This window comes from Pyrgilauda ruficollis, unplaced genomic scaffold, assembly GCF_017590135.1.
Source record: "Pyrgilauda ruficollis isolate IOZ18807 unplaced genomic scaffold, ASM1759013v1 scaffold30, whole genome shotgun sequence".
Classification (NCBI taxonomy): Eukaryota; Metazoa; Chordata; class Aves; order Passeriformes; family Passeridae; genus Pyrgilauda; species Pyrgilauda ruficollis.
Window position 1 is genome coordinate 1,571,841 of NW_024524378.1, and position 26,947 is coordinate 1,598,787.

Below are 26,947 nucleotides of genomic sequence, written 5' to 3' on the forward strand. Positions count from 1 at the left end.
GAGTAACAAAGGATGTGAACAGGTTGCTCCTGAAGAAACTTTCAAACACATTTAATAAGATCCAATGGTCAACTCTCATGTTAAAGAACTCTCATCTATGTCACCATACTGTAATGGTACAAACAAAACAAAAGAAAACAACCCACAAAATTGAAACCAAGTTTGCCACACCTAGATGGAAAAGAGCCACTTGCTTAATCTCTTAATTTATCAGTAAATTATATGGATCTTCACTCAACAAAAGGATAACCAAGACACTGAAAATCTTTGTGTATTTCCTTAACTAAATGGAAGGAAAAATTAGTAGAAATGGCTTTGGAAAGCCACTCCTAAAGGGTGGTTTGCATTTGAATGCCTAGAATAATTCATTTAAAAAACAATGCTGGAGAAAGTTCAAAGACCGTCTTCTCTGGATTTTCACTGCACTACAATCAGGTGAAGTATGTAAAAATCTTTCTCCCGGTGCAAGTCACCAGTAATTTTGAAAAATTAAGGTAGGTAACTGTGACTTACAGAATTCAAAACATTGTTGCTTCAACTCAGGTTCAGCTAGGAAAAATGCACTGATTTTCTTAGGAATTTTCTAGAATGACCCTGCTTGCACAGGGAGGTTGGACCAGATGACCCCACTGTGGTCCCTTCCAACATGACCCATTCAGTGAATACATTTCAAGTGTGCAAATTCTCATATGAAATAGAAAGCAACTTCAAAATAGAAGTTGGACTAAACAATGAAAAATATTTAAGATGCTTCCTCCGAAATATTATATTATTTGCACTTGACCTCAACATTCTCTTTTGTTTGGTGCCATAGATTTGTCTGGAATAAGAATAATTTTGGCAAAGGGCTTTTGCATCTAAATTTTGCAGACAGTGAACATTGAAACTGCCTGAGTAGCCAAAAAGAAAAAAACACAAAGAGAATGTAGAGAAGTACTTCATAAATTAAGCACAAAGTGGCAAAATACCTGAAGAAGTTAAATTCGTCTAGTTGTGAATGTCAACTTTTTTCTCAATCCAAGTCCTTCAAAATAAAGTAGCGCTCAGGCTTTCATTAAGCCACCAATGTACACGTTCAACTGACAGAAATTATTCCTGTCAATTATCAAAAATACTATATGAAAGATGCTGATGTTACAAAGGCAAAGATGCCCAAAGGTGAGCAAAACTCTTACAATCTTAGTTTGTCCCACTTGTGTTGGTAGGACAAGCCTTTCCACAGCAACTTTCTGTGACAACCCTTAGGCCTCCTTAGACTGGAAGAAGGAATCAAAATGGAGAATACTCAGCATTTCCTCCCTCCTCCTTGTATCACTAAATGTGTGACAACATCACATCTCACTTGTGCACTATCAAAATCTTACACTGGAAACAGAATTGGTTTTGTTGGTTTACCTCTGGGGAGCCTTTGCCACTTTTAAATATTCTGCTGCATCTCTGGCTCACCAACCCCAGGTGTGTAGCTGTAGTGCAGCTAAGCCTATTGGTACCTGCTTCTGAAAGAACAAATCTCTTGCTTACCCTCCCACCATCTCCCTTCTAAACATCTAGCACCACAGAGAACTAGCCAACTGTTAAAGCAGCAGAAAATAGCTTGAACTGGCTCAGTTTGGATCACAGGAAAACAAAGGCTGGCACAAAGGAGCAGGCTTCAGGAACAGAAAAGGCGTTCCACTGATGCCTCCATTAGCAAGTTAGAAAGCAACCATCGTAACACCTTCACCATATTGAAAAATCAGACCAAAAAAAGGCATTTCTACATTTATTTGAGATAATAAGCACCATTCCTTTTCTTTCTGGAGGAAAATAACTTGTGCATAAGGAAGCTGAAGATTAGAAGCTTCACATGTCCATTAACTAATACAGCACTCCACAGCTGATTTTACAATGTTATATACTATTTTTACAGTACTTTATATGCACATAAAATTCCTTTCAATTTCAGCTGCACATACTAAACTCTCAGCAGTCAGCAAATCGGTCACAACATGACTAACACCATCAGCAATCAAACTCTTCTATTTGTAGATTTGCTCACACTCCTGGAACAGTCTCAGCTCTCTAAATGTGGTCACCTCCTTCTCCCACAATCCTGTCCCATCTTCCCAGCTTTCAAAGCCTGCAACAAAGTGATGAACCCACTTGATGCTGAACCTGATTCAATATAAGAGCAGTGCTCATGCTATTAGAATAAAAAAGGCATGGGGTAAGGCAGGAAATATTAACAAAGCCTGCAAAAATATGAATACTGCAGTGAAAGCAAACTGGGGTTGCACATGCAATCAGTTCCTGAACGCTTGACTCCAACATTAGCTTTCTGGTAACTGGGAACTTCCAGGAATTTTCATGATACTTTTGTAACAAAGAAGCAGAAACATGTTGACGCCTTGAGGGATCACAGACTAACTACATCCTTTGGACTCATTACATTGACCTTTGCCACTTCACCTGATCAATGACAGCTGGAATAAATCAGCCCACAGAGGGAAACAAATAACTATAAAACCTGTTAGCAAGGAACAGATACATATGGAAGCAGTAATTTTTGGGCTGAAGCCAAATTTCATAGGGATTGGCCTTGAAACCTTTGTCTCCTAGTCTCCTCTTACAATATGCACTTTGCTTATCCCTCCCTTATCCCACTTGCTATTTATGACACATCTGTCATTTAAGTGACTTTGCTTCTTTACTCCAAAATACAGGAGTAGCCTCCCTTTTGAGCTTCCAGATAACCAGCAGTAAAAATTAAGATTCGTATCTGCTATCCAGCAGTCTCTAACAATATTTAAAATAATGAGCAAGAACTGTGCACTGAACTTCTAGTGTTTGCATGATTGTATGAGTGCAAAGGGCTCAAGAAGAGAGAAAGCAAAAGTCGGCAAAATCATCTGTATTAGAAACAAACCTTTGCTACTTAAGCTCCAGACCTCTGACTGCCAAAATCTGTAAATTAAGGACTTGAAACACAATATAAACATCTGTGTTGGACAGTAAGACATGAAACATGTTCAAATAATATGTGCTACTGCTATTTTAAGCTATAGGATATCTGACTTCTACATCGCTGCTCTAAAAGGGGAAAGCTATCCCTGGAGTTTGGTACAGGTTGTTCAGTAATTTGTACAGTCAATACACCCTCTTAACAGTTTTTCAATATTCTCTTCCAGCAGACAGAATGTGTTGCTATATGAACTTAAACAGAAGATATACTCTTTAGAGGTTAAAAATTAGTACAGAATTGGCCCAATTAACATGTATTGTAAAACTCTTGTTGCATGTTTCTAACAAAAACCTTAACATGGTTATCAATATGTCAACTCCATGGACAAAGTATTCTTCTCAAAATATTTCCAAACAGGGGGAAAAACACCTTGATGTTGGCACAATGAAACAAAAAAATTTGAGAAACAGTATATGCTTGCTAAACAAGAATTATGTTTATTTAGCTAGTGAATCACCTAGAGGAGTAAATTTTCACTTTCATGATAGCAATCTGTCAGGCTTGCAAACACCCAGAAATAGGAATTAAAGATTATTTTAAATGTAGTTATAAAGGTCATAAAAAGTCTGATTTAGACTGAGGTACATTTACTCAAAACTGAGATTCATTGAGTGGTAGCAAACAAACAGTTCCTCAGACAAATGCACTTTTTTCAGTATACATGTTACAGAAAAAAAAATAAAGAAATGTGCATTAACTGGTGGTATCCACCAAGCTGCATATTAATATTCTCTTACACCAAACAGTTCGAAACAAGGGAAATGTCATTCTATTATAATTTCATGTTACAATTCATTTGGCTAAACTGCAGCTTAAAGTTGCTTTGCCATATTAAAAGATTACTACAATAATTTCCACATGAACATTTAGACTTGAGTTTTACTCCAGGACTAAATATGGCATGATTTGCTTTTAATCTGTTGAATAGCTAAAAACTGACAATTAAAAAAACTACAACAAAGAAAAAATTAAGTTGAAGCAATGTGAATCTCACATCATTGAACCACTTCTAATGGTTAAATGTTAGTATTTAACAAATTCAAAGAGTTAATGAATCCTTGCATTCGTTCGGTCTCCTGTGCCTTAGCTAGGATGCATAAATACAAAAGACAGCAGATACTGGTAAAAGCTTCAGGACAGAAAGTGCTTGACGAAGGTACAGTTCTCAAGTGTGTTTGGTGAGAGAGTATAAGGGCAGATGCACTGATGAGAACCATTACAAGAAGAGTCAATTTCGTGTTAAAGTGTTCAAAGATGTCACCTTAAGCAGAAAAAAGCTTTAATAACGTCTTCTTAGACATATTAGGCATTTCCAGAGTCTACATCATTAGTGTTGTATTCTAGCAGGACATCTCCATATAGTTATTGTTTGTTTCTATTTCTCTCCTGAAAAAAACAAAAACAAAAAGGACAATCATGTTAATACACACAGATCAACATTATCTGCTTTTTTTCATTACAGCATTTTCATTGCTTGCAATTTAGCTAAATCAGGCAACACGCTTTCAAGGAAAAAGCTTCAATTATTTCCAGGAATATGAAATTATACAGTTTAAGTCAACTTCTTAAAGAGAAATACAGAAGTATATGTCAAACTAAAAGGCAAACATGTTCCAAGAAACTGCTATCAAAAAAAAAGACTTATAATGTCAGCTTTGATTTACTTACATTGAAATATATTGCACCAAGTGAACTGAGCAAGGAGACCAAGGGACCTACACACAAGGCAAGATGTACCCTAAATCTTTTGCTTAGCTTGTCAAAAAATGCTCTACCCTCTATCCATTATATCCCTGAAAAAATATGGCATTCCCAGGTATCTCCATCAAAGCCCCATATAATAAAAAGTGCTTAAGATCAAAAGGTGAAGTAACTAGTTGGCCCAACACCTCATCCTTCATACAAATGCTCAAGTGGCAAGAAAAAAAATTTTTTTTTAAGAAGGCCATGCATACCTTTTTTAGAAATTACTTTCAATAACAAAATGAAAAGTCAGTGAAATAGGAACAGCTACAAAGAAACATCACTTCAATGTGAGCCTGAGCCAAAGCAAGGACCACATTAACCAGACAGCCCTCACAGCACTATGAGATGCAACATTTGCTATTTAGGGCTAAAATACTAATGGCACTGTAAGTATCAGGGACTAACAAATCCATATTCTGCAGTACAGGTTTAACAGCATAAATGACACTTTGAGTGCTTTATCATCACCCTCCATTTTCTCTACTTAGTTCAAGATAAACATACACTTCAGCATTATGACTAGCTCCAGAAAAAAACAAAAGCTGATCAACAAACTATATATTGTTGCCTTCATAATACATCGTCTAGCCTGCAAAAAACACCAGTCAGTGTAAAAAACCAAGACCTTATCTTTCAAAAGCATTTTCCATAATACCTTTCTTTATATGTACGACTGAGCACATTAAGGAAATATACAAATACCTGCATGGAAGAGAGGCAGGTTCCCAACCCCAGTAAACGAGAATAAAAACTATAAAATACCTCTCCATATTTTGATTATTATTGCACACTATAAATGGAACAATAACAGCAGGGGAAACAAAATAACCCAGGAGGTATTTGAACAGCTATTTCAAAACCACATTGAAAATTTATTATGCTAGAAACCATTTAAGAAAATTGCAAATGAGCATACAACCCCACACAGATTCTTCCAAAAAGACTGTCTATTGAAAGAAGAAGGTATGTAACATTTATACTGGTTATTACTGGGGTTCTAGTCCTTTCCAAGAAAGATCTCCCAAGCTGCTTCAAGATGAAAACCAAAACAATAAAGCCCAGTCTTTGTCACAATGAGCAGCTCATGGTCCCAGCAGCTGTGTGTCTAAGACTGGACATTAGCTAGAGCAGAATTTCTGTATATTTAAAGTGAAAGCAATATGTGCACTATTTTGCTAGAAAATTATTTTTCCTAGTTCAAAAATACATAATATTTTCATAGTAAGATACTACTTTTTAAGATTGACAGTATCAGTCATTAATACAAGCTGATATCTTAACAATGCACTCCTGGCTGAAAACAGATGATGACTGGCCTCATGCCTCACTATGCATGTAAGGCATGCAAAAATAGCCTGCTCAGGCACATCTCAGATTATTCCTCTAATATTAGCAGACTTCAACTGCAGGAACTACACAAAGTGTTGAAAAACACTCCTGCGGTAGTAAGCAGGAGCCTATGAAACTGCAGTGTAAAAATATACAACAATTTTAAATACAGCCTGTATACAACTAAAATCATCAGCTCCTGTTCATTTGCAAGTATTACATACATAAGCACTGACTCAGGCTGTCTAGAAATACTCTGCATTTCAAACTGCTGCACTATAAACTGACCAACACTATGCTTTGTAAAGCTCTCAACTCAAAACATATTCAAATTCATAAAAATTCAAAGTAGAAAAGGAATTATATCCTTGACTACCTTCTTCCACTTGATGAAATAATGAAGGTGTTGCAAATTTTAAATCAGCTTTGAATTCTACAGAGAAAAAAAGGCTTCAAAACATCAGCACATCTCAAAATTACAGTCTCAAAATTACATATTGCTACATTTATATTGAATTACTTCAAGCAGACATACAAGCATGACATTTTTCAATGCAAGTGAACAGTACATTCTTCAAATACTGGTATCAGTGACATTTGGCACTCTGTACTGCAAAAGAGAAAGACGACCTGATTTACTCAAAACATAGGCAGTGTAATTCCACTCAAAACTAAACCCCTCCCAAACTCCAACAAATCACAGTCCTGGACCACTGTCTTTTCCTATCTCAAAAAGTATTTTTCCTAGGGGTTTTGGGTGGTTTGGTTTTTGAGTTTGTTGTTTTTTGGGGTTTTTTTTGTGGTCACAGACAAACTAACAGAAGAATTTACCTCCAGAAAGTTTCCAGCATAACCACTTCTCTTTTACCCAATTAATTTCATTTCTTATATTCAGATAAGCAAAACTTTTGTCACATCTCTTGCAATGTTCTTGGACGAAAACTTTCTCCTGTATATTTAAGTTCCCTGCCAAAGGTCAGCTCACCATGGTCAGATTACCCAGCTGCAGGGGGAGTTTATGAACGGGACATGGAAATTAAGTACCATTCAAATCAGGACGATATGGGAACATATTGGTTGGTTAAAGGTACTGTCAGCTGCAGACCATATGCCGAGCACATTTCACACATGTAAATAACTTTCTGCACAAACCAAGTGAAGGTGAATCTAAAAACTGCTTCAACCTTAGAAATGTGCATCAATCTAGTACAAATAAAACAATGAAATTAGCTTGGTCTGAACTGCAAAGCTGACTTACTTCCAAATTTTAGTTGTCTGAATTCAAAGCATTAATTGAATGATCCCATGCTGAGAAGTAGCTGCAATGTAATTTATCCTCAGATATAATGAAATTTCTGTGCTAACAAAATTTCAAAATTCAAAGCAACAAAAACATTTCCTGATCTGATCTGAAAGAAGCTATGAGACACATACAACCCAGACTTTGGGATTTCTTTGCCACAAAGAAGGTAAATGAAAAAGCCTCATTTTAAGTAGTCTACATATAAATGCAAATGTAGCCTAACAAGAACAAGAAGCTATTACAGTCTTTGGCTGTATTTTTTTCTCAAGGTCCCACAAACTGAAGCTCAAGGTCAGGAAAGGCAGATCTGAAAGAATGACTTTGGCTGATTTTTACAGTAGTTGCAAGTGCAAGCATTTCAAGGTGCCCATTTGGAAACTATCCAGGGTTGCAAACTTACACACGCCATTTGCAGAGTTCCCACACACCCTCCATCACTATCAGCTATAATTGCAAAAAAACCCCCAAACTGCAGCATTTTGCCAAACCTCTGCCTCTTACTGCAATGTTTAAAGTGTTCATGCCTGAAGCTGTCTACTCTGCCCCTCTCCCAAGAGGGAGCATTCTAACAACAGCTTCAGAAGCTGCTTTACTGCAAACTGTGATTTAATCTTCAACTTAGAAGCCCTGCTCATCTGCAATGTAAGCTAACATGTCAGACTGCATTCTGTGAAGTGAGGCACAGGAACTCATCTGCTCTGCCAACTGTGCTGCGTGGGCAGAAACACCTGGCAGAGGCAGAGCAGGCAGCTGTAGAGGTGGTGAAAAGAAGCCACAGCAAAGCTCATGAAATCTCATTTACTAATGGCATCAACCATAATCTGCAATTTATTTCTCCCCAGTGTGCCATTAAAGCTAGGACAGCATAAGCAATGACCTTAGAGCTTGAGAACCGCAATGAAAAACAGATCACTAGAAAAGTGAAAAATTCCAGAAATTTTTACTCCATTTATATCACCACCTGCTAACGTAAACTAGATTACTGAAACTTTAAAGTTGTGCAAAAAATTAGTCCTTTTTAACTTCTCACTCTTGAACTCCCAACTAAGAGGGCACATCTCAACAAAGAAACAACCTCAGAAACAGGTAAATATATTTAAATACATTTCTCTGAGAAGCACTTCTGGAAAGAAGGGAGGGAAGGAATAGATGGGCGTCTAGAAGTCTTAAATGAACCTACATACTTTTCCTGTGCAGATGCCATTCCCTCCCTAAACACTAATTTTCTTCTATTCCTTGACCCAACATGAAAACCGAAAGGCACAAATTAAAAATCAAAGTTAACATACAAAGTCAAATAAGGCTTTACAACTTCAGAGTAGCTTCTTCTCCCAGTAAGTTTTGCAAATTAATACTCATGTGAGACCCTGTTGCTGCAAATCAGTTGAACTATAGATGGCATATAAAGGTTCTCAAGGACATAAATAGTAACAAAATCTGCAAAAGCCAGAAGACCTAGACTTCAAATTTATTTATTTATTCTTCCTACTAGTTTTGATGGCATTTTACTTAGTCACTGAAACATACCTGTAAGCATATTTTCCTACTATAGGAAAAAATTACTGTAAAAAGGTAAATAAATTTAAATTTTATCAAATTCACACACTGTTAGTAGAACATGAACAGACCATATTATTATGGTAATGATAAAGGCAGTAAGAAGTTAATCCCCATCTGAAATTCCACACAGTACAACCATTCAAAAGGCAGAGGTGGAGAAAGAAACCCAACTACTTAACGGCACTATGTGATAACACACAACACTAAAGGTACTATATGAAAGGCTCTGCAGAAACCATGCTTGAACTCCATGAGCCAGAAAAGCCCTTCCAGTCTTCATGAGCCAGAAAAGCCCTTCCAGTCTTCTCTTCCCAGGCAGATACTTTCAGTGATGGATCAGCCCATTCTAACTACAAGTAGCAAGTGCTTTGCTTCAGCGCTGTACATCATTATACACTGAAAGATCCGATTTTAATTATCTACAAGATAGCCATTTCAGCAAGATAATTAAAAAAGAAAAAAGAACAAGCCTCCAGATCCTCACTATTATTTGTTAACAATGCTCAGAGTACAACATTGGCTTTTGAAGACTGGCAAGAGATAGCTTATTATCAAATCTATAGAAACTGCATTTAGTGATGACCTCTGTCCCTGCAAAAGAAGCAGAAAGAAGATGACTCTGACACCTGATGAGTTAGTTGTTCTCAGATGCCCATGGGCAACAAGAACACATTACTTAATTGCTCTGCTAAGGAATTTATGGTAGCCTTGGAAGGGAAACAACATTCACTGCAGGGCTTACAAAATACACTGAGGAAGAATTTCTCAGGCAGTTTTTCTTTAAGCCTCACCACTCAATCTTTAAATAGGTGTAACTCAAACTCCAATCTACCATGAGGAAAAATGAACTTATTTTATCTTGGTTTCCTATTTATATGAAAATGTAGTGACCATGGAAGTTTACATTTACTTTTTACAACGACTAAAAGCTGTATGGTATGGAACAATACAGTAATTACTCACCAATATTAACTACACTACCAAACCTCTGAAAAAATCACAAAGAACCAGGCTTGAAAAATCTATCATCTGTTAAGTTTTGTCATGTTTCATTTCAGCTAGATGAATATGAAGTTTTAAGCAAATTGGTTTTGATATAAAACAAATAATCCTAGTTCAACCAAATCTACAGGAACAGCTCCAACAGACACGCAAGATCTGTATGTTTTAAAGTCCCATTTTTTCCAGCACACCACTTCCAGGAATCTCCACTGAGTTACTGCTAGCTAGCCCATCTGCAGTATGAATCAATGAAGCAAGGTTGTGAAGAGTCAGATGGGTTGGGACTTTTTTGCAATACGCAGGCATATTCCTTCCCTGCAAACCGCAGGAAAAGCATCACTGTTCTAGACAATTTGTTGTTAATAGAGCACTGAAATCTGAGGAGATGCAGCAGGAAGCAGAAGGCTGCCTCATGAATTTTTACAGCTATCTGTGTATACTTAAGATTCTGCTTCTGCTCTGGAACAAGAGATTTAGAATTTCTCCTTTGCTTTAAAAATCACAACTTAAAAGACAAAGCACTCAGAAAAGGTACAACTGTCACAGATCGAGCTCAATTCAAGTTTGAGATCTTGTCTTAGCTAGCTGCCATGATATTTAAGAACATAAAGTATTAAATTCCAAAAAGTGACTGGTCTCTTAGACTATGAAGTAAACCATTTGGTTGATATTCCTAGCTTTTCCAATAGGGGTCCCTATTTTACAGGAGAAATTGGTCTTTCCATTCCCAGAGTAAGAGAAGCTGAATCCACTCTGTAAAAAGCACTTGGCAGGCTTGATTTTCAGGTAGGGATTTCAAACAAACACATGACAAGATCTGTACAAGTGTTGCTATGGACTAAGACTGCACCAGTGAGTTTAATTACCTCTCTTATTCAAAAGTCTAATATTGCTCTTTCCCTCTTGCATAATCACTAGAGAAACACAGGCAACATCACTGCTCAAACTCTTACATGGTCACTCTGTAAGAGACCACTATATAACACCTATCCCCATACTCCAATGAATTCTAAATTATACCTTGGAACAGAAACAACTGACTACCAAATGCACAGAAAACAGGCACACTTGAAATCCCTGTGTCTGTAACATAAGAACATGAAGGTCATTTTTAAGTTTTTCCAAAAGACTAAAGATGCAAAAGCAAATGAAGACACAGCAAATAAGCAGACCATCATGGAAAGGAAATTCTGGAGCAGTATGCTCAAAATTATTCTAGCTCCAAATAATCATCTCCCATGACCAGGTGTATGTATTCATCTCACAACTATCAAGGGAGGGGAAAAAAAAGTGTTTCCTGTTTCTACTTTCTCACTTCCAATTATGAAGATGACACTCTTGATAAATATGAAGTTCAAGGAAATTGAAAAATAATGTCCCTTGAAACTTCATCAAAAGTATACAGGAAATGAACATATTTCTCAGAAGATATTAATTACATAACCCTCTTTTAGACAGTTTCATGCTTATTACATAAACCTCTTCTAAATATAAATACACAAACTTTTAGAAGTTATTTAGTACAAATATAATTTAACTGCATTGAAATTTTTTGTCAATCACCTGCTTTCCTTAACTAAAAATCTGTCAATGGATCTATATCTGTTCTTGACATTATAATGTAGTAATTGATGATTGGGGCTTAAGAGGAGGAAGAAGTAGCTACAGTTCACTCTTAATGGATGATTTCTCCCTTCAAGATATTTTTAAGAAATATCAAATCAATCACAATGTCAGCAATGTCCTAGAAAGGAAAGGAGTTACACTGCTTAACACTGCAGCCCGATAATGACCCAATTATCCAGAGAAACAAAAGTTACATTGGTATCAGAATGAAGGGGGAAAAAAAAAAATCACTCCTTTTGAGAGTCAAGAAGTTCTAGCTATGTCAGCATTCCTATTACAAGATAAGTAATACAACACAAGAAAGCTAAAATTTTAAATCCTTATTTATCTGCCATTTAAAGGCTTCCTGAAAAGTAAAAAAATTCCAAATGCAAATCAGATAAGCACAAATATATACTAAGTTCTTCTATCTTACCTCATGAATAAAAATCAATTACTTTTCTGGACTACTGCACTAAGAAAACCATCTAAAGCACTCTACAATTACATGAAATCATGACCTTTTTTCCCCACTGTATGCTACAAAAGCAAAATTCTCAAAAAGCACCAAAAGAAGTCCTAGGACAACACTTAATAAGCCACCATCTAAGGGCAAGGAAGTTGTATTCTGTCAAGAACTGCATTTTTAATCATAGCCACATTTTATTTTCACCCATATATACTAACTAAAGATCAGATGCAAAGCTACTACTACAGATGTTTTTCTTTATTTTCAATACCTTTTATTTTCTAAATTGTAATTGTTTCAGATTTTTGTTTCATTCATTTAGATAGTACAGCTTTCTGCTGAAAGGCAATCAAACATATTTTTAAATAATATGCATACAAGTTGCACATTTACACCACAAAGCAGCAGTTAACCAAGGACAAATGGAATTCCAGACCATTTCAATGTATGTCTGACAGAACTCATGAAAAGCATCACTCATTTCTCTGATCCTTTGGTAAAAGATCACAGCACTTGTATGTTTAAAATAGGAGTCTGGAACCTGGGCTGTAGGAGAAAGGGAATGATTACTGCACAAGCCCTGCTGCAGATACCACACCCACACCAGGGTTACATCAAACAGTGCTAGACACTACAGTTCTAATATTTACGCTTGAAGAGACTATTTGTCATTTCCAATTTACCTTTATCGAACAGCAAACTTACTAAAGTTTCATGTTTATCAGAGGCTATTGCTTGTACTTCTAGAAGTATACTGCCATATTTTAATAAAACATATTGCTAGGCCGTATTGGAAATTAATTCTTGATCCCCCTGAGTTGTTATGATTAAACTTTTACAACCAATTATTTTAAGATAAATTGGCTGTAATGTTATAAAGTAAATTAAATCCTAAATTATTGGCCATTTACAATATTTAGATTGCTGGCTGTATGGAAGTTTGTAACCACCTATGCAATAACAAAATATTAGCTGAATTTCAAGGAACATGGAAGGGACTACTGCTGCCTGATGCATTTAATATTTTATTAACAGCTATGCTTATATTTTTCATGACCAAAACACTGGAAACAAAGTGACTGCCACAGCTGCCAAAGAAAATGAACAGGAACTTAATTTACACAGTTCTACAGGCAGTAGAAAGTGCACATATTTAAACAGACCTTCATGAAAGCTTACCTGGCGCTAGGTAATAAATAGCTATCCAATTAACCATAAACCAGAACTTACAATACTAATTGGTGCATTTACAGACTTAACATAAGAGTTAACAATTGCATGTTTACAATTTAAAGACAGATTACTTGTACACTGTGTGATAAAAGAAAAAACACAGATTTAAAATCAACATTCAATCACAAGAGAATGCTAAAGTCACAGTAGATGTCATTAGTTTAATTTGAACTTCCTATATTTTAAGTCTACATGAATTTGCTGAAGGCACACCTCAAATCCATCTACAAAGAGAAAAATCTCATGACTAACTTACACAGTTATGAAGTAATTTTTGATAATTGGTTATAAAACCAATTTGTGCAATGTTCTAAAAGAGCCAATGGCCACTATTGCAAGTATCTTGACAAGCATGTTTTCTCTCAAGTGTTGGGAAAGGTAACTATTTACAAAGGAACAAAGAGGTCAGTACTTGAGTCATACAGATACTGTACATTTCTCTGAAGATACTATTCAAATAGCAATGCTACTTTATTACTCAAATACCCATAATCACAGTTATCTAGTTCAAGACCCGCTGAATGCTGAACTCAGTACTTTGAATTTTAAGTTTAGCACACATAGAAACACTTCCACTAATCTACATCCTCCTCTTCATTACATTTTGTGGCTTTTACCTACTACTGAGGGAACAAAACCACAAATAAAACAATCTTCCTGAGTTGCTAGGGCATGTCTGAATTATGACTTGTTTGTGGAGTTTTCTTCAATAAAGGAGATACTTTTGAAGCAAACCAGTTATTTGTGAAATATCCCAAAGTTCTGAAAATTTAGAAAATACTGAAGCATGAAGGCTACAAAGATACATTATACATTATAATCTCAGTCCTCCTGAAACATTACAAAATTACAACAAATCACAAAATCAGAACAGGAAAGAGCCCATGAGGATCACCAAAGTCCAACTCCTGGTTCTGTGTCCAAGAGTTGCACCATCTACCTGAGAGTATTGCCCAAACACTTGAACTCTGTCAGGCTTGGAGCAGCTCCCTGGGGAGCCTGTTCCAGCGCCCAACCACCCTCTTTTCTTCTATCTGATCTACATCTTCCCTAATACCAGCTTCAGGCCATTCCCTGGGAACCTGTCACTGGTCACAAAAGTGAAGAAATCAGTGCCTGCCTCTCCACTTCCCCTCATGAGACCGCAATGAGGTCTTGCCCTCAGTCTCCCCTTGGCTGAACAAACAAAGTGCCCACAGCTTCTTCTCACATAGCTTCCCTCCAGACCCTTCACCATCTTTGTGGCCCTTCTAGATGCTCTCTAATGGCTTTATGTCCCTCTTATATTGTGGCACTGAAAACTGCATACAGGATTTGAGGAGAAGATTCACTAGCACAGGGTATAGTGGGACAATCACCTCCCTTGACTGGCTGGTGGTTCTGCACTTGATGAAGTCAGAAAAAGTCAAAGGCATTCCCTTACATTGAATATTAGTTAAGAAAGCAGTCCATCACCCCATCATCAAGATACCATGAAAGTAATGATACTCATTTAGGGCATAATCCATTTTCTTTTTAGGAAAAAAGTCCAAAAGGCATCACATACCCTTTGAACATAATTTATTGCAGAGTCGTGCAATGGAACTACAAAATTGGTGTGGGGTATGCCTGACACTGTTCTACAGGAGACGCAACACACACTGAAGGATTAGGAACGTACAACAGGGGTGAAACCACATCAGTACTAGAAACCTAAGAGAAGTAAACATTTCACCTGCTTCACAGCTTCTCTATGTGTCAGCTTCAAGTGAACGAATTCTCCACTTCACATGTCTCAAGGCCCTTATTTAGTAAAAATCCTAAACTTTTGGGGCTTTTTATTCAGTGAGTGGTGTGACATGATGAACAGAGATCACTAGCAACCAACCTTACTGATGGCAACGCCCATTTCTGAGTACTTGTTTTTACCAGTTAGATGATAATCTAACTGGTAAAAACAGCTCCTAACTGGTAAAAACAGAAACAAAAAAATGTTTCTAAGCACAAGACAAATCATACATTTACAGTTACTGGCAAGTCTGGAAAGCAAGTAAATATAGGAAAAGTAAATATAAGTGTTATGATTAAGGAGGGTACACAAGACAAGTACTACAAAACTGCTTGAATGAAATGCTTTTCCCTTGTCTGATGAGATTTTCAGGAAATGCTTCCCAAACTAAAAGTTTCTGTACAGAGTTATCACATTTACTCTTCCTTGCAGAAATGAACATTTTTTTAAGGAAATGCACTATCAGAAAGGTCAAAAAAATATTTCAACACTATTCAAGTCACCACTGTATCATTTCTGTTTTTCACAGTTCCACAAAAGATAAATTGAATCAAGGGGAAAACCTGCTTTTCACACTAATCATGCTGTTAACATTTCATTAAAGCAGAATTTGAATTGAAATGTTATGTTAAATAAAGTGTGCTTCTTCTCTAATTCCTGGTCCTTTTTTTGACATCCAGAAACTGTAAAAATCTAAGCAAGAAGACTTCAGTTATGGATAATGGACTCAATTCGGTTTTCATTTGCATTGAAGAAGTAGAATGTGTCAGATGTCTGCTTATTCAGGCCTACCTTGGTATTGTGATTAAACAGATGACTGCACTAATAAACAAGTTACAAGAACTTAAATTTTTTCATTAAGAGCCAGTTACATCAAGTAGACACTTTGAGTAAGAAGAACCACTTTCTGATTTAACACTTGCAGATAGAAATTCCAGATGAATGAAAAACAAGGTTTCTGAAAACAGAAAAAAAGAGAGCTACTGTAATGACACTGATTTCTTACCCTACGCATGGCTTCCTCCTCCTCTTGACGCTTCTCATAATGTGCAAAGTCATCAAAGATTGAGGTGGTATGCTTGAAAGTAGCAATTATTTTAAGCACTTGCTTGGCTTTTTCTAGGGGTACCTCTTGAGTGTCCCTCGAATTGGTAACGGGTTTGTTGTCATTGTTTTCCAAGCGAATATGCCGCAGTTGGTTATTGGGAACGTCTTTGACAAAGATCCATTTGACATCAAACTTCCCCTTCCACTTATCCTGAGACCAGACACCAGCATATGCATTGTAGTCCACAACAGACTTCATCTCAGCCACTCCGCAAAAGTGTCCACTGCCATTCACACTGAAGAGTAAATAGAGTGGGCCTTTTCCATTCAGGGACCGGTAAGCAGCATCCAAGCGCTTATTCCCATGCTCAGTACTACACCAGATAGAGTACTTAATGGAGCGATGAATATCGTCCTCTGAATAACTTTTGATTATAAACACACGTCCATTCTTCAGATTCCAATCGAAGTCTTTGGGATTGTAGTTGTTTATGGCCTTTAGTTTCTCCAGCACTGGGTGCACTTCCACACCAGAAGGTGAGGAGCTGACGGATACCACACCTAAACCAAAGTTCTCACTACCAGCTCCATTGTTCTGGCTGAAGCCCACACCCCTATTACGAGGAGCTACCCAGCGGTTTTGCAGCTGTTGCTGCTGCAACTGGTGAGGCTGGGCCTGCTGCTGAGGTCCTTGTTGCTGTTGTGGTTGCTGTGGCTGAGGCTGCTGTTGAGGCAGTTGGCTTTGCACCAGTGGTGGTGGTTGAATTAATGGCTGAGGCTGCTGGATTATAGTCTGAGGAGGCAGTACTGGTTGAGCTGGGGGTGCTTTTACCACTGACCCTTTGTCATCCCAAGTTCCAATATTCATGTTGTGTTTTATAGGTGGCGGCGGTACAGCAGGGCCCCCAATGCCCACATTACCTTTAGGCTTGAGTTTCGGCTGAGGTTTAGCAGGTTTCCTTGCAATTGCAGCCCATGAGGTTGGCTTAGGTGCTGAACTGCTAACTGGGGGCACGCTGTTAGCTGCAATGCTTGTCATACCTGTACTGCTCAGAGCTGAACCTACAGTTTTTGTTACAGCAGCCGTCATATCTCCACCAATTTTCAGTCCAGTCATGCCTTGCTCAATGCTGCTAATCCCAGGCACCTTGCTCAGAGTATCACTGCCAAATCCAGCCTGTCCATCTGCTATGGCTCTCCCAAGAGAACTAGGCGGATAGCCATAGCTGCTGCTGTAAGCAGAGCTTTGCGTTGATTGTCCCTGAGATCCACTTGTCCCCCATGTAGAGAAGTCTGCATTCCCAGGAAAAAAATTAAATCCATGCTGCCCAAGAAATGGAGGGGTATTTCCTAATGCCCCAGGTTGACTAAATACACCATCAGGTATGTAATGGTGTTCACCATTGCTCATCTGTCCATAAGTTGTCAAATATGGCATTGGAGGGTCACCTGCAGTTGACCATGCTGCTTCACCTAAAGAGTATGGAAATCCAATGGATGGAGCATAATAGCTAGGCATGTATGGGTCTGACATTGGTGGATAGCTGTTACTCTGCAAGAAAATAAAATTTTAAAAATCAGCAATATTGACAGTTATGCTCGGGGGAAAAAAACCTGTAATACAATCCAAAACATTTTTAAGAGTTATATGACTGCATTTGTAACTTCCACCATTCCTCACAAAATAAAAGATGAGTGAGGTACCTGTCAGATATGGCCATTTCTTCAAGAGACCTTCTCAAAGCGTTAAAGGGCCCCCTTTTGCTCTGGAACATTATCCTCATTTTTAGCTACTAAGCTAGGTGTAAAATGCCTTCATGCCAACAGCATCAAGAAAATAACAAGCTACTCTAAAACAAGTCATAACTGTACCTTTGTAACTGAAGAAAAATAGCTGCAGCTATGATTTAAAGTTGTGGTATTCTTAGATTTTGTCATATTTTTCACTGCTAATTGCAGACTCCAACAGACTAATACAGTGAAATGGATGCAAGGATGCCTGTTTGTTTCAGAAGCAGCAACAAAAAAGAAGCAACACATCCATGCTATGGAGAATGGGTATTAAATCAGTACTACTCCAGACAGACTCCTGGGAAATCACACAATTTATTTCTTGAGGCATTTGAAGGACTACCCCTACATGATTTCTGCTGTTTTTTTGTAGAACAAAATTGCACATATCATCTAGCTGATGCTTCCTTAATGCTGTATTATTGGGAAAAAAAAAAGTGAAGGCAAGTAAGAATTCTCAGTCTTTTAATAACTTGTACTCTCTCTCTCATTCAAGATCACTCCAGTTTACAAACTTAACATAACTCATATTAACTTTCAACTACAGAGGCAATTCACAGCTCTGGAAGTCAAGCCATTAGCTTCTTGGCAGAAGAGCTGTACCAAGCTGTAGTAATACTAAGCCTCCATCTATTATGCCATCAGCTGTGAGCTACTTCCACCTCCGTTAAAGGAAACCATGTCCAAGCAGTTAATATATTCTCAGAGCTAATAAAACTGTTGTTTTGGACTGCATCCAAAATTATGATTTTGTTTTAAATGTAAGGGATTGGTTTTTAGCTCAAGCTTCTTGTAACTGCATCTTTCTGAAGCTAGAGCAGAAGCATAAGAGCAAGGGATATGAAAGCATGCTTTTCAATGCAGAAGCTTTTCCAGAATTCTTAAGAACACTTCATCTGCTTAAGATATGATGAGACAAAGTATGACATAAAATTATATTTCTATGTATATACAGGCAAGTCAGTAATGGTAAGAAATATCCAAAAATTAAGCCTGGAAGTCGGCTGAATGTCAGAGTTAACTTTAAGGTACTAACCAATGTTCACTTACCTGATTTGTCTGACTACTTAGATATGGCTCAAAATCATCATCATTTACTGCATCCTTTTGATGAATCGAACCGTTTTGTACTGAAACTAAAAATAAATCTGTATTAGAATAGTCTCTGGAAAATCTATGCTGCACTTTTAATCTAGGTAACATTTCTTAATCACCTGTACATTGAAATACATATTATTGTTAAGCACCATTCCAATTTAAACAAAATAGCTCATTCTACTGATCATGAGGATCAGATCTCAGGAGAGGTCTGCAAAGACGGCAGCTAGAACAGTCTACTCCTGACTATTCTTTCCTGGGATCCACAGACATGTGGATGAAGAACTGCAGGCACAGCTTATTTGCACAGGCAGTAAATCCAGCATTTCCGGAAGTACCAGAGCAAGTGCAAATGTGCACACCAACCCAATCTATAGACATATTCAATAGGTTCAGGGAAAAGTTGCAACATGCAGCTTTCTCCTGCCAGGAGGAAAGGCAGTTACCCACCATGACAACCATGAAGGACACCACTACTCAGCTATTTAACCCTGTATTTCCTGCATAGTTGTACTGCATTAGTGACATTTCTGAAGCTCTGAGGTGACAAAGCAAGACAAAAATAAAAGCTTAAGTCCCAAAGGGTGATTGCAAGCCTTTCCCAACACCTATGCCACTATATGCTGGAATCTCTTCCTACCTGCTCCTCTTGGTCTCCTATTACCTTTCATTTCATCTAAGGCATTACACCTACCTGGGATTCTCCAGCTGCCCAAATTACTTGAAGTGTCTCTCTACCATCCCCCAGGCTACTATTCAAAGCCACACTGCACAAATTTCTGCTAAGTTCCATTGTTTCCCAAGATGCAAAGCAGAACAGGGACTTAAACCAGCACTTTCAATTACACAACCTGAAGATGAAGATCTGTTCTCAAAAATAAATTTTTTGGTTATCCAAATGCAACTTTTTTTTTTTGTCAAATATGTTCAGTGGGGGGAAAAGAAAGTCCCAGGACAATAAGTAAGGTGCACTGAAAAACCACAACTGCAGAAGTTACAACAAAACAGTAGATATTCTGAAACTTAAAACTGCTTTAGGAGCCAATTTTATGGTTTCCCTTTTTTAGCAAAATCTTCTGAAAAGCATATATAGCCATGTAATTAAATATTCAACTCTGATGAAATTAGTGTTTAAGAGTTGGGGGTTTTTTCTTGCTTCACTGGAGGTAAGGGAGTTGCCACCCAAAATTCACAGTGTAAGCCAAGTGGTGCTTGAATTTTTTTCACATTGACTTGAACATCCCTAAAACAAAACTGCCTTCAGTGAATGAAACTAGCTGAAAGAAATGACAAAGTAATAGATATAATTACAAGGAATAATCAAAATCCTGGAAAATTCTATTAACTTCAGAGAGCAGTAAAAATTCATAATTTAACAGAAGGTTTTTTTCAAAGCAATTATCTGGGAAGAAAGCAACCTGTGTCTTGAATACCTTCTTGAAGTTTTAAAAGAACACCAGACACTTCAGTTATTACAAACTGGCACACTGCTTTTCTATACTAGCACAGTCAAATATGACCAGCAATTCTGAGCACAATGCAGTTTACAACTGGATAGAACAATATTCCTAAATAAACACCATATTTAAACTAAACATTAGGTGTTGGGGGCTCTTTTACCCCATAAATACGGTTTCAGTTCAGGTCACATATCATCCTGAATTTATACACAATGGTAACATATTAATGAGCTCTTCATATTGGAATTCCTCTTTATATTTGGCCCAGTTACACACAGAATGAAGCCTCAAAGCATTTTGTCTATGTCATGTCCACTCCTTAGACTTAACCAAATGACACAGACAGCACAACTCTCAAACACAAATCTATCATAATGAAAAACATGGGCAGCATACAAGTTCCTTAAAAGCATGCAACCACAAGCAAAGGAATAAACAGATGTATATCAAGACTAGTATCCCATCAAAATTAATCTTCTCATACTGACAGCTAATCTTCATAAAACGTGCATCTGCTGTGTTCCACAGGTATCTAAAGGTCACTAAAGACAGAACTATTTTTGGTCTGACATTACAACTAACAAAATATTCTTGTCAATGCATTTTCTGTCTTATTCATTCTGTACTGAGATATTAAAGTCAGTGACACAAAATATTTCCACAGAGACGCTTTTTCTGGTGAAATATATACATTTCCAAGTGAAATAGCATCACTGGGAACATGTTTCCTAAGCTTTTCATTCTAACTTTACATAATGTGTTAATAGTGAAGAATGTAGCCCACACAGACATTTAACAAGAGCAAATGAATGCCTCATTCCCAAAATCTCATGTTAAGTGTTCAAACTGAACAGGGCAGTGATGAATACTAATTGAAACTAATCTACAGATACTAAAAATATCTGTATCAATATGATGCTAAAAATACTGCATGTTTCTGCAAACACTGTGAAAACATACAGTGTAATTAGATATTGGGAAGAAGCAACTCATCAAATAGAGGAATTTAAAGCTAATATTCTTTTAACTGCTACTATCCTTGGAATAACCACTCACAAAAAATGATACCCAAAGGAAGAAGAATAACTTTTTCATTAGAAGTCATCACACCTTAATGTGAAGAATAAGCACTGAATGAAAAAAGAAATATTTCATTCTTGTTTTAAACCTAATAATTACATTTAAGCCTCCTACAAAACAAAAAACTGTTACACATACAAGTGTAAAAATAAGTCAGCACCTTCCTATGACAGATTTGATGCACTGGCATAATAAACAAAAGGGGGGAAAAACAAAAAGGAGTTCCAGGAATGCTTTTTTTCTTCACACCCCTGTAAGTCATAACTTGATGGATGTCAGTTCTGATGTTTTATGTCAACCGTACAGTAGTTGACAACTAGAATAAGTAAAGTTTCATGACAGGATGATTTACTCATTCAAGCCTCTGAAATACCAAGTATCTGACACAACAGATAGATAGTACTGCTCTACATACAAGAGCTTCAGTCCAACAAACTGTGGTCGGAGGAAACAGCACAGTACACCAGTTTATGGGCAATTAGAACACAGCATCCAAGGCATTTTGCTAGACAATAAAAATCAGCTAGCTACCAATATAATTTGCAGCTCTAATATTTTTCATTTCAATACGAAGTATGCATACATCCCTTTTATTGCTCATTCATTCTCTCATATGCTCTACCAGACATGTGGACAGCTTCTGCCATCCTCCTTAACACTATGACTCCTATGCACAGAACCAGCTTCAGATTGGTCTTTTATCTCAGTATCACATCTTCCCTCAAAGCTCCTCTAAGCTGAAACCTATCACGACAACTGAAACTGTCTGCTAACATGTGGTCAGTAAGGACTGCTGACACTGACTAAATTCAACCACTTGAAAAAGCCTCTAGCCCAAAGCCAACAATTTGTGCTACAGTGAAGATGTTAGCACTGTCTCCTAGACCTTTAATCTAATGCTGTCAGAACTTAGTTTCACTAAGCAGACATAACACAAAATAATTTAACAGAACAGAGATTAATTGTTCTGTTTCACTATAGTTTTCACTTAGGTCATACTCTCACCAAGAGAATACATCATGAGTATTCGTTATTTAAAAGGATGCACTCCATAAAAAAAAAATCCAAGTTCGGAAATGTAAAAATCTCTTCCTTACATAGCAAGCAGAGATGTGTTTTGATTCAAACATTCCACAGCAGTGACAAATTATGGAACAGAAAAATATGCTAACATAAATAAGCTAAAGTAAAGCTGACTAGTGCATTTTCACACACTGCAACATAGCACCCAAATAGAAATGCTTAATACTTCCAGTCCAATTCACATATATAGAACATAGCTCAAAAACTACCTGTGTGAGTCTCTAACAGATGCATCTAATTAACCTCACTAAAACTGAGAAATGATAACTCAAAGATTATAAAGCCACAAACTACTTGCCACAACGAGTCTGACTTCTCATTTAAGGGCAAAATGGAAGGTTATAACCACAAACTATTTCAAAAACATGAAGTAGTTAATAAGTGCACTTTGGGCAGAAAAAAATATGAGATAACAAGTATTCACAAATAACCAAATTAGGAACGTCCAAGGAGGTAAACACGTTCATTTTTTTCTGAATGCAGACAAATTAAAAAGAACAGGCCAAACTCAATGAGATCTGGGAACCACGTGCCACCTCACAAGCAATGCATGCAACAAGAAGCAGACAATCTGCACGTAGACAGAATAATAGAATAAGTATGCTGTGGATAACATTAAATGACAGCTCACAGAGACCAATTAAATTAGTTCAGATAATGAACTAAGAGGGGCAAAGAGTATCCAAGTTTAAAAAAAAGTTTCTTGTCTGCATAAGTATAACAAGCATATTAACACACAGAGGTAGCTGTGTGCATGCTACTCTATAGCTCAGTTTGCTGAGCAGCTAAGAATTAAATAGTCACAAAGTGGACTGTTTAGGCGGAAGAAATTCCAAATAGAATATTAGTGAGAAAATAAATTCCAGACAAAATACTGCAAGATATAATCTGAAATGCTGTTTACAACTGACTTGCCAAGAATTTTAGAGAGAAGAATATTAAGTAGTTAGTAGTTTCTTCCTTCTGTAGGAAAGAAATCCCACTGAGTATGGAATTTAAAAACTAAGACCTTGACAGAAACATGAAAAAGCAGAAAAGCAGAAGGTCAACAAACACAGACAAAAAATCAGTTACTGATGCTAAAATGAAGCAAGACTACAAAAATTCTGAGAATAAGGAAGGTGATGTTTTCTGCTCACAGATATGAGTAACTAGTCACATGGTTGCTGTCTAGCAAACTAGGGAAGCTGTTCAGAAGATTCTTCCTGATGATTCTACTCACTACACAGAAAGGCCCATGGTGTACTGTTAAAAAGAGATTATACAAGCATATAAAAAAGACAGCTATAAAGAAATAACTATTTAACTGTCTGACTTCTGACATTAATCTTTTGCAAAATAACACATTGTAAACTGATGTACTGCTGTGCCACAGTAAAAGTGCTGGGAAGTAACATTTTGGCACACAATTTACTGTCATCCTGCTCTGAAATAAAAGACATCCTATAGCTACAACCTCTTGCTATGACTGTCAGACATTATCCTCCATAAAAGCAATATTACAGATTTATACAGAAATACAAGGTTAACTTACCTTTATTTCCCTGTCCTTTAGGTCTCTGTATATAGGAAAGGAGGGGGGAGGGGGGGGAAGCAAAACAAGTTCAGTTAGAATCCTCTAATATAAACTTCAGTATAATTCTATTTATTTGCCAGTTCTGCCCTTTCCAACTTAAATATCACTGAAAATATTACTAAATCATGCTATTATAAAAATGTTGTGACATTATTTAACATTATAAAATACTACTAAAACCAAAACCTGATAGAATTTTACAAAAAATACTGAAATCATCTAGGATTGAACAGCATATGAATATTAAATGGTGCTGAAAAGCTGAACAAGTGAATTTTAATTGCCCCAGGGCCTGAAGAAACATTCACAATAAAGAAAAATAACACAGAGTTAAAAAAAAAAAGGTTAGTACCTTAAGATTACTGCCAATACCCAAATTTCATTATGATATGTCATCTTTTAAATTGACTGACAGGTACTTATCAGAGAATAACACACAATGCCTTGCTTTTTAGATATACAAAGGAATATAGAGTTGTATCATATGCTGAACTTCAAGTTGCACATTCCTCACCTAGGCAATTACACTGAGAAAATTATACAGTCTGTACAAAGCTTTCACACAAGGAAATAATTCCTTAAGGAGGATTTTTTTTTTTTTTTGGGATTAGTCATTACAAAACACTGTTAATCTGTCATGCACTAAGAATCAATGTAACAATACAAGTTACAGTATCCTTAATTCCTCTACAGCAAGATAAACTAACTTCAAAAAACAAATGCTAGTCCATGAAAATCTAATTCACCTTCTCATATTACTTTCAACTAAGCAGGAGTGGGTCTCCAGGCTCCATCATTCTCTTAACAATTTTTAGTCCTGAAGAACTCAGTATTCAGAGGTCTGAAAGTTTAGGAGGTAACCACCTCCAAGTTACTTTCATGTGCATTTGTCTCAGAGTTACCATAAAACTGTTCAACGCTGCTTCATCTAGAGGTGCACTGGTTAGACACATCCTCTCCCAAAACGGGAAAAATCTCTGTAACCTGAAAAACCCCAACCACCTCATCCTTTGGGATGAATCTAATCCAGACACAAAGGCATGCAAAGGCCAAAAAGAGATAGAACTAGAAAAAGTTGGGAAGAAGCAGCCTTCATGAAAGACAGAACAATGAAAAGCTAAGAGATCACTGAGCTAGAAATAAATGCTTAAAGGAAACTGGAGAGCATGCACAGAGACAAAAGAAACAGAACATTAAAGGCACAGAGAGAAAATAAAAGGAGGCAAGGGACTGCAGGGCTAAAACTTTTGGGGAGTGGCAGAAACCCACGGACGAAGCAGAGATCAAGACAGAATAGCTTCCAGCCAGAAAGAAAGACCAGCACAGGCCTAGCAAAGGCAAAAAATAACAAATTCTAAGCTCCGTGAAGGACCAAGTTTAAAAAAATGCGGCACAGCGCAAAGAGAAAAACTGAGAACTACAGGAAGAAGCGAAGGCCGAGGGAAAAGAAGTCAGAGGCCCGAAGGGAGAAAGGTGGGCGAGGAGAGCGAAAAGCAGGAAGAGAAACGATGCGGTAACGGGGAGCCTGCCGGAGTTTGGGGTGCGCAAGGAGAGGAGCCGGCGCCAGGCACCGCGGGGAGCCCCGCTCTACGGCGCTCCCGGAGCGAAGAGCCGGGAGCCCGGGGGCCTGGCCGGGAAGGGCCGGCTCCCGAGCAGGTCACACACAAAGGGGCCGCGGGCGGGGGCCGGGCCGGCAGCGCTCGGGGCTGAGCGGCGGCGGGCGCTGCGGGCGGGCGGGGAGGCGGAGCGGCCCCGGCGCGGCTCAGCGGTTATAAATAGGGGCGGCCGGGCCGCGAAAGAGGCCCGCCATCCCGGCTGCGACGGACAGCCGCTCCCCATGGCGGCGGGGAGGGAAGGAGCGAGGGAAGGAAGAAGGGAAGGAGGAGGCCGCGAACCGCGCCGCCCCGGCGGCGAGGGAAGGTGCAGGTGGCCGCCCTGCCGCCGCCCTCCCCCGCCGCGGGTAACGACGGGGCCGGCAAGAGGAGAGAGCGGGCGGCCGCCCCCCCCGCCCCGCGGGCGGTACCTGGTCGACGCTGGTGGCTGACATTCTTCACGGGGAGCCGCGATCCCCTCGCTCCGCTCCGCCTGGGCCTCGAGTGATTCCGCACGCCGGGGCCGCTCGCTCGCCTCCGCCGCCTCCTCCCCACCGCCGCCGCCGCCGCCTGATTGTCGCCGCTGCCGCCTAGGCTCGCTGCTGCCGCCGCCGATCGGGTTCCCGCTGGAAGGAGCCGGCCGGCCGGACGCAGAGCCGCTTCCCCCCCCTTGCTCTGGGCTCCGCTTCCCCACAATGGCGGACGAGGCTCCGGCTCCCACTTCCGCTCCGCGCCGCCCTGACCTTCCGCTCCCCCCGCCGCCGGCGTCGCCGCTGACCTTTCCCTTCCCGTCCCCGCCTCCTCCATGTCACGTGGGGCTCCAAGCCGCGCCGTGCGCGCGCGCCCTCCCGCCGCCCCGCGGCTCCAGCGGCGCGGGGGGGCGGGGCTTGCGGCGGGGGCCACGAGTGCGCATGCGCGCGGCGGGCGGAAGGAGCCGGGGCCGTTCCCGCCCCCGTCGGCCTGGAAGCGCGCGTGCGGCTCGGGAATGCCCGGGAAGGGGCCCGTGGAAAATGGCGAGGATTCTCTCCGCTGCACCACTGGACCTGCTGGGGCAGGGCGGCGTGGTGAGGGCGGTGGGCATCTGGCTGCGGAGCCGTGAGGCGACCCAGCGTGGCTGCCCAGAGCGGCCGTTGCTGCCTGAGGAGGGCTCGGGCGGCCGCTGCTGTCACCCATCCTGTCCTGGGTCACAGAATCACTGAATGGG

At 39.0% G+C, this 26,947-nt stretch overlaps 1 protein-coding gene across 2 annotated transcripts; it reads right to left on the reverse strand.

Moving 5' to 3' along the window:
* Positions 1-3,415: 3,415 nt before the first annotated feature.
* Positions 3,416-26,947, reverse strand: YTHDF3 (YTH N6-methyladenosine RNA binding protein 3). Of its 2 annotated transcripts, XM_041473818.1 has the most exons (6): positions 26,175-26,947; positions 24,898-24,992; positions 24,110-24,134; positions 18,905-18,990; positions 16,023-17,615; positions 3,416-4,387 (listed from the first exon to the last, which is right to left on the reverse strand). In XM_041473818.1, the coding sequence occupies exons 5-6, from the start codon at positions 17,595-17,597 to the stop codon at positions 4,364-4,366; spliced, it is 1,599 nt and encodes a 532-aa protein (XP_041329752.1). In that variant the 5' UTR covers positions 17,598-17,615; positions 18,905-18,990; positions 24,110-24,134; positions 24,898-24,992; positions 26,175-26,947; the 3' UTR covers positions 3,416-4,363. The 2 variants fall into 2 exon arrangements, with proteins under 2 accessions (XP_041329752.1, XP_041329751.1); XM_041473817.1 differs by lacking the exon at positions 24,898-24,992.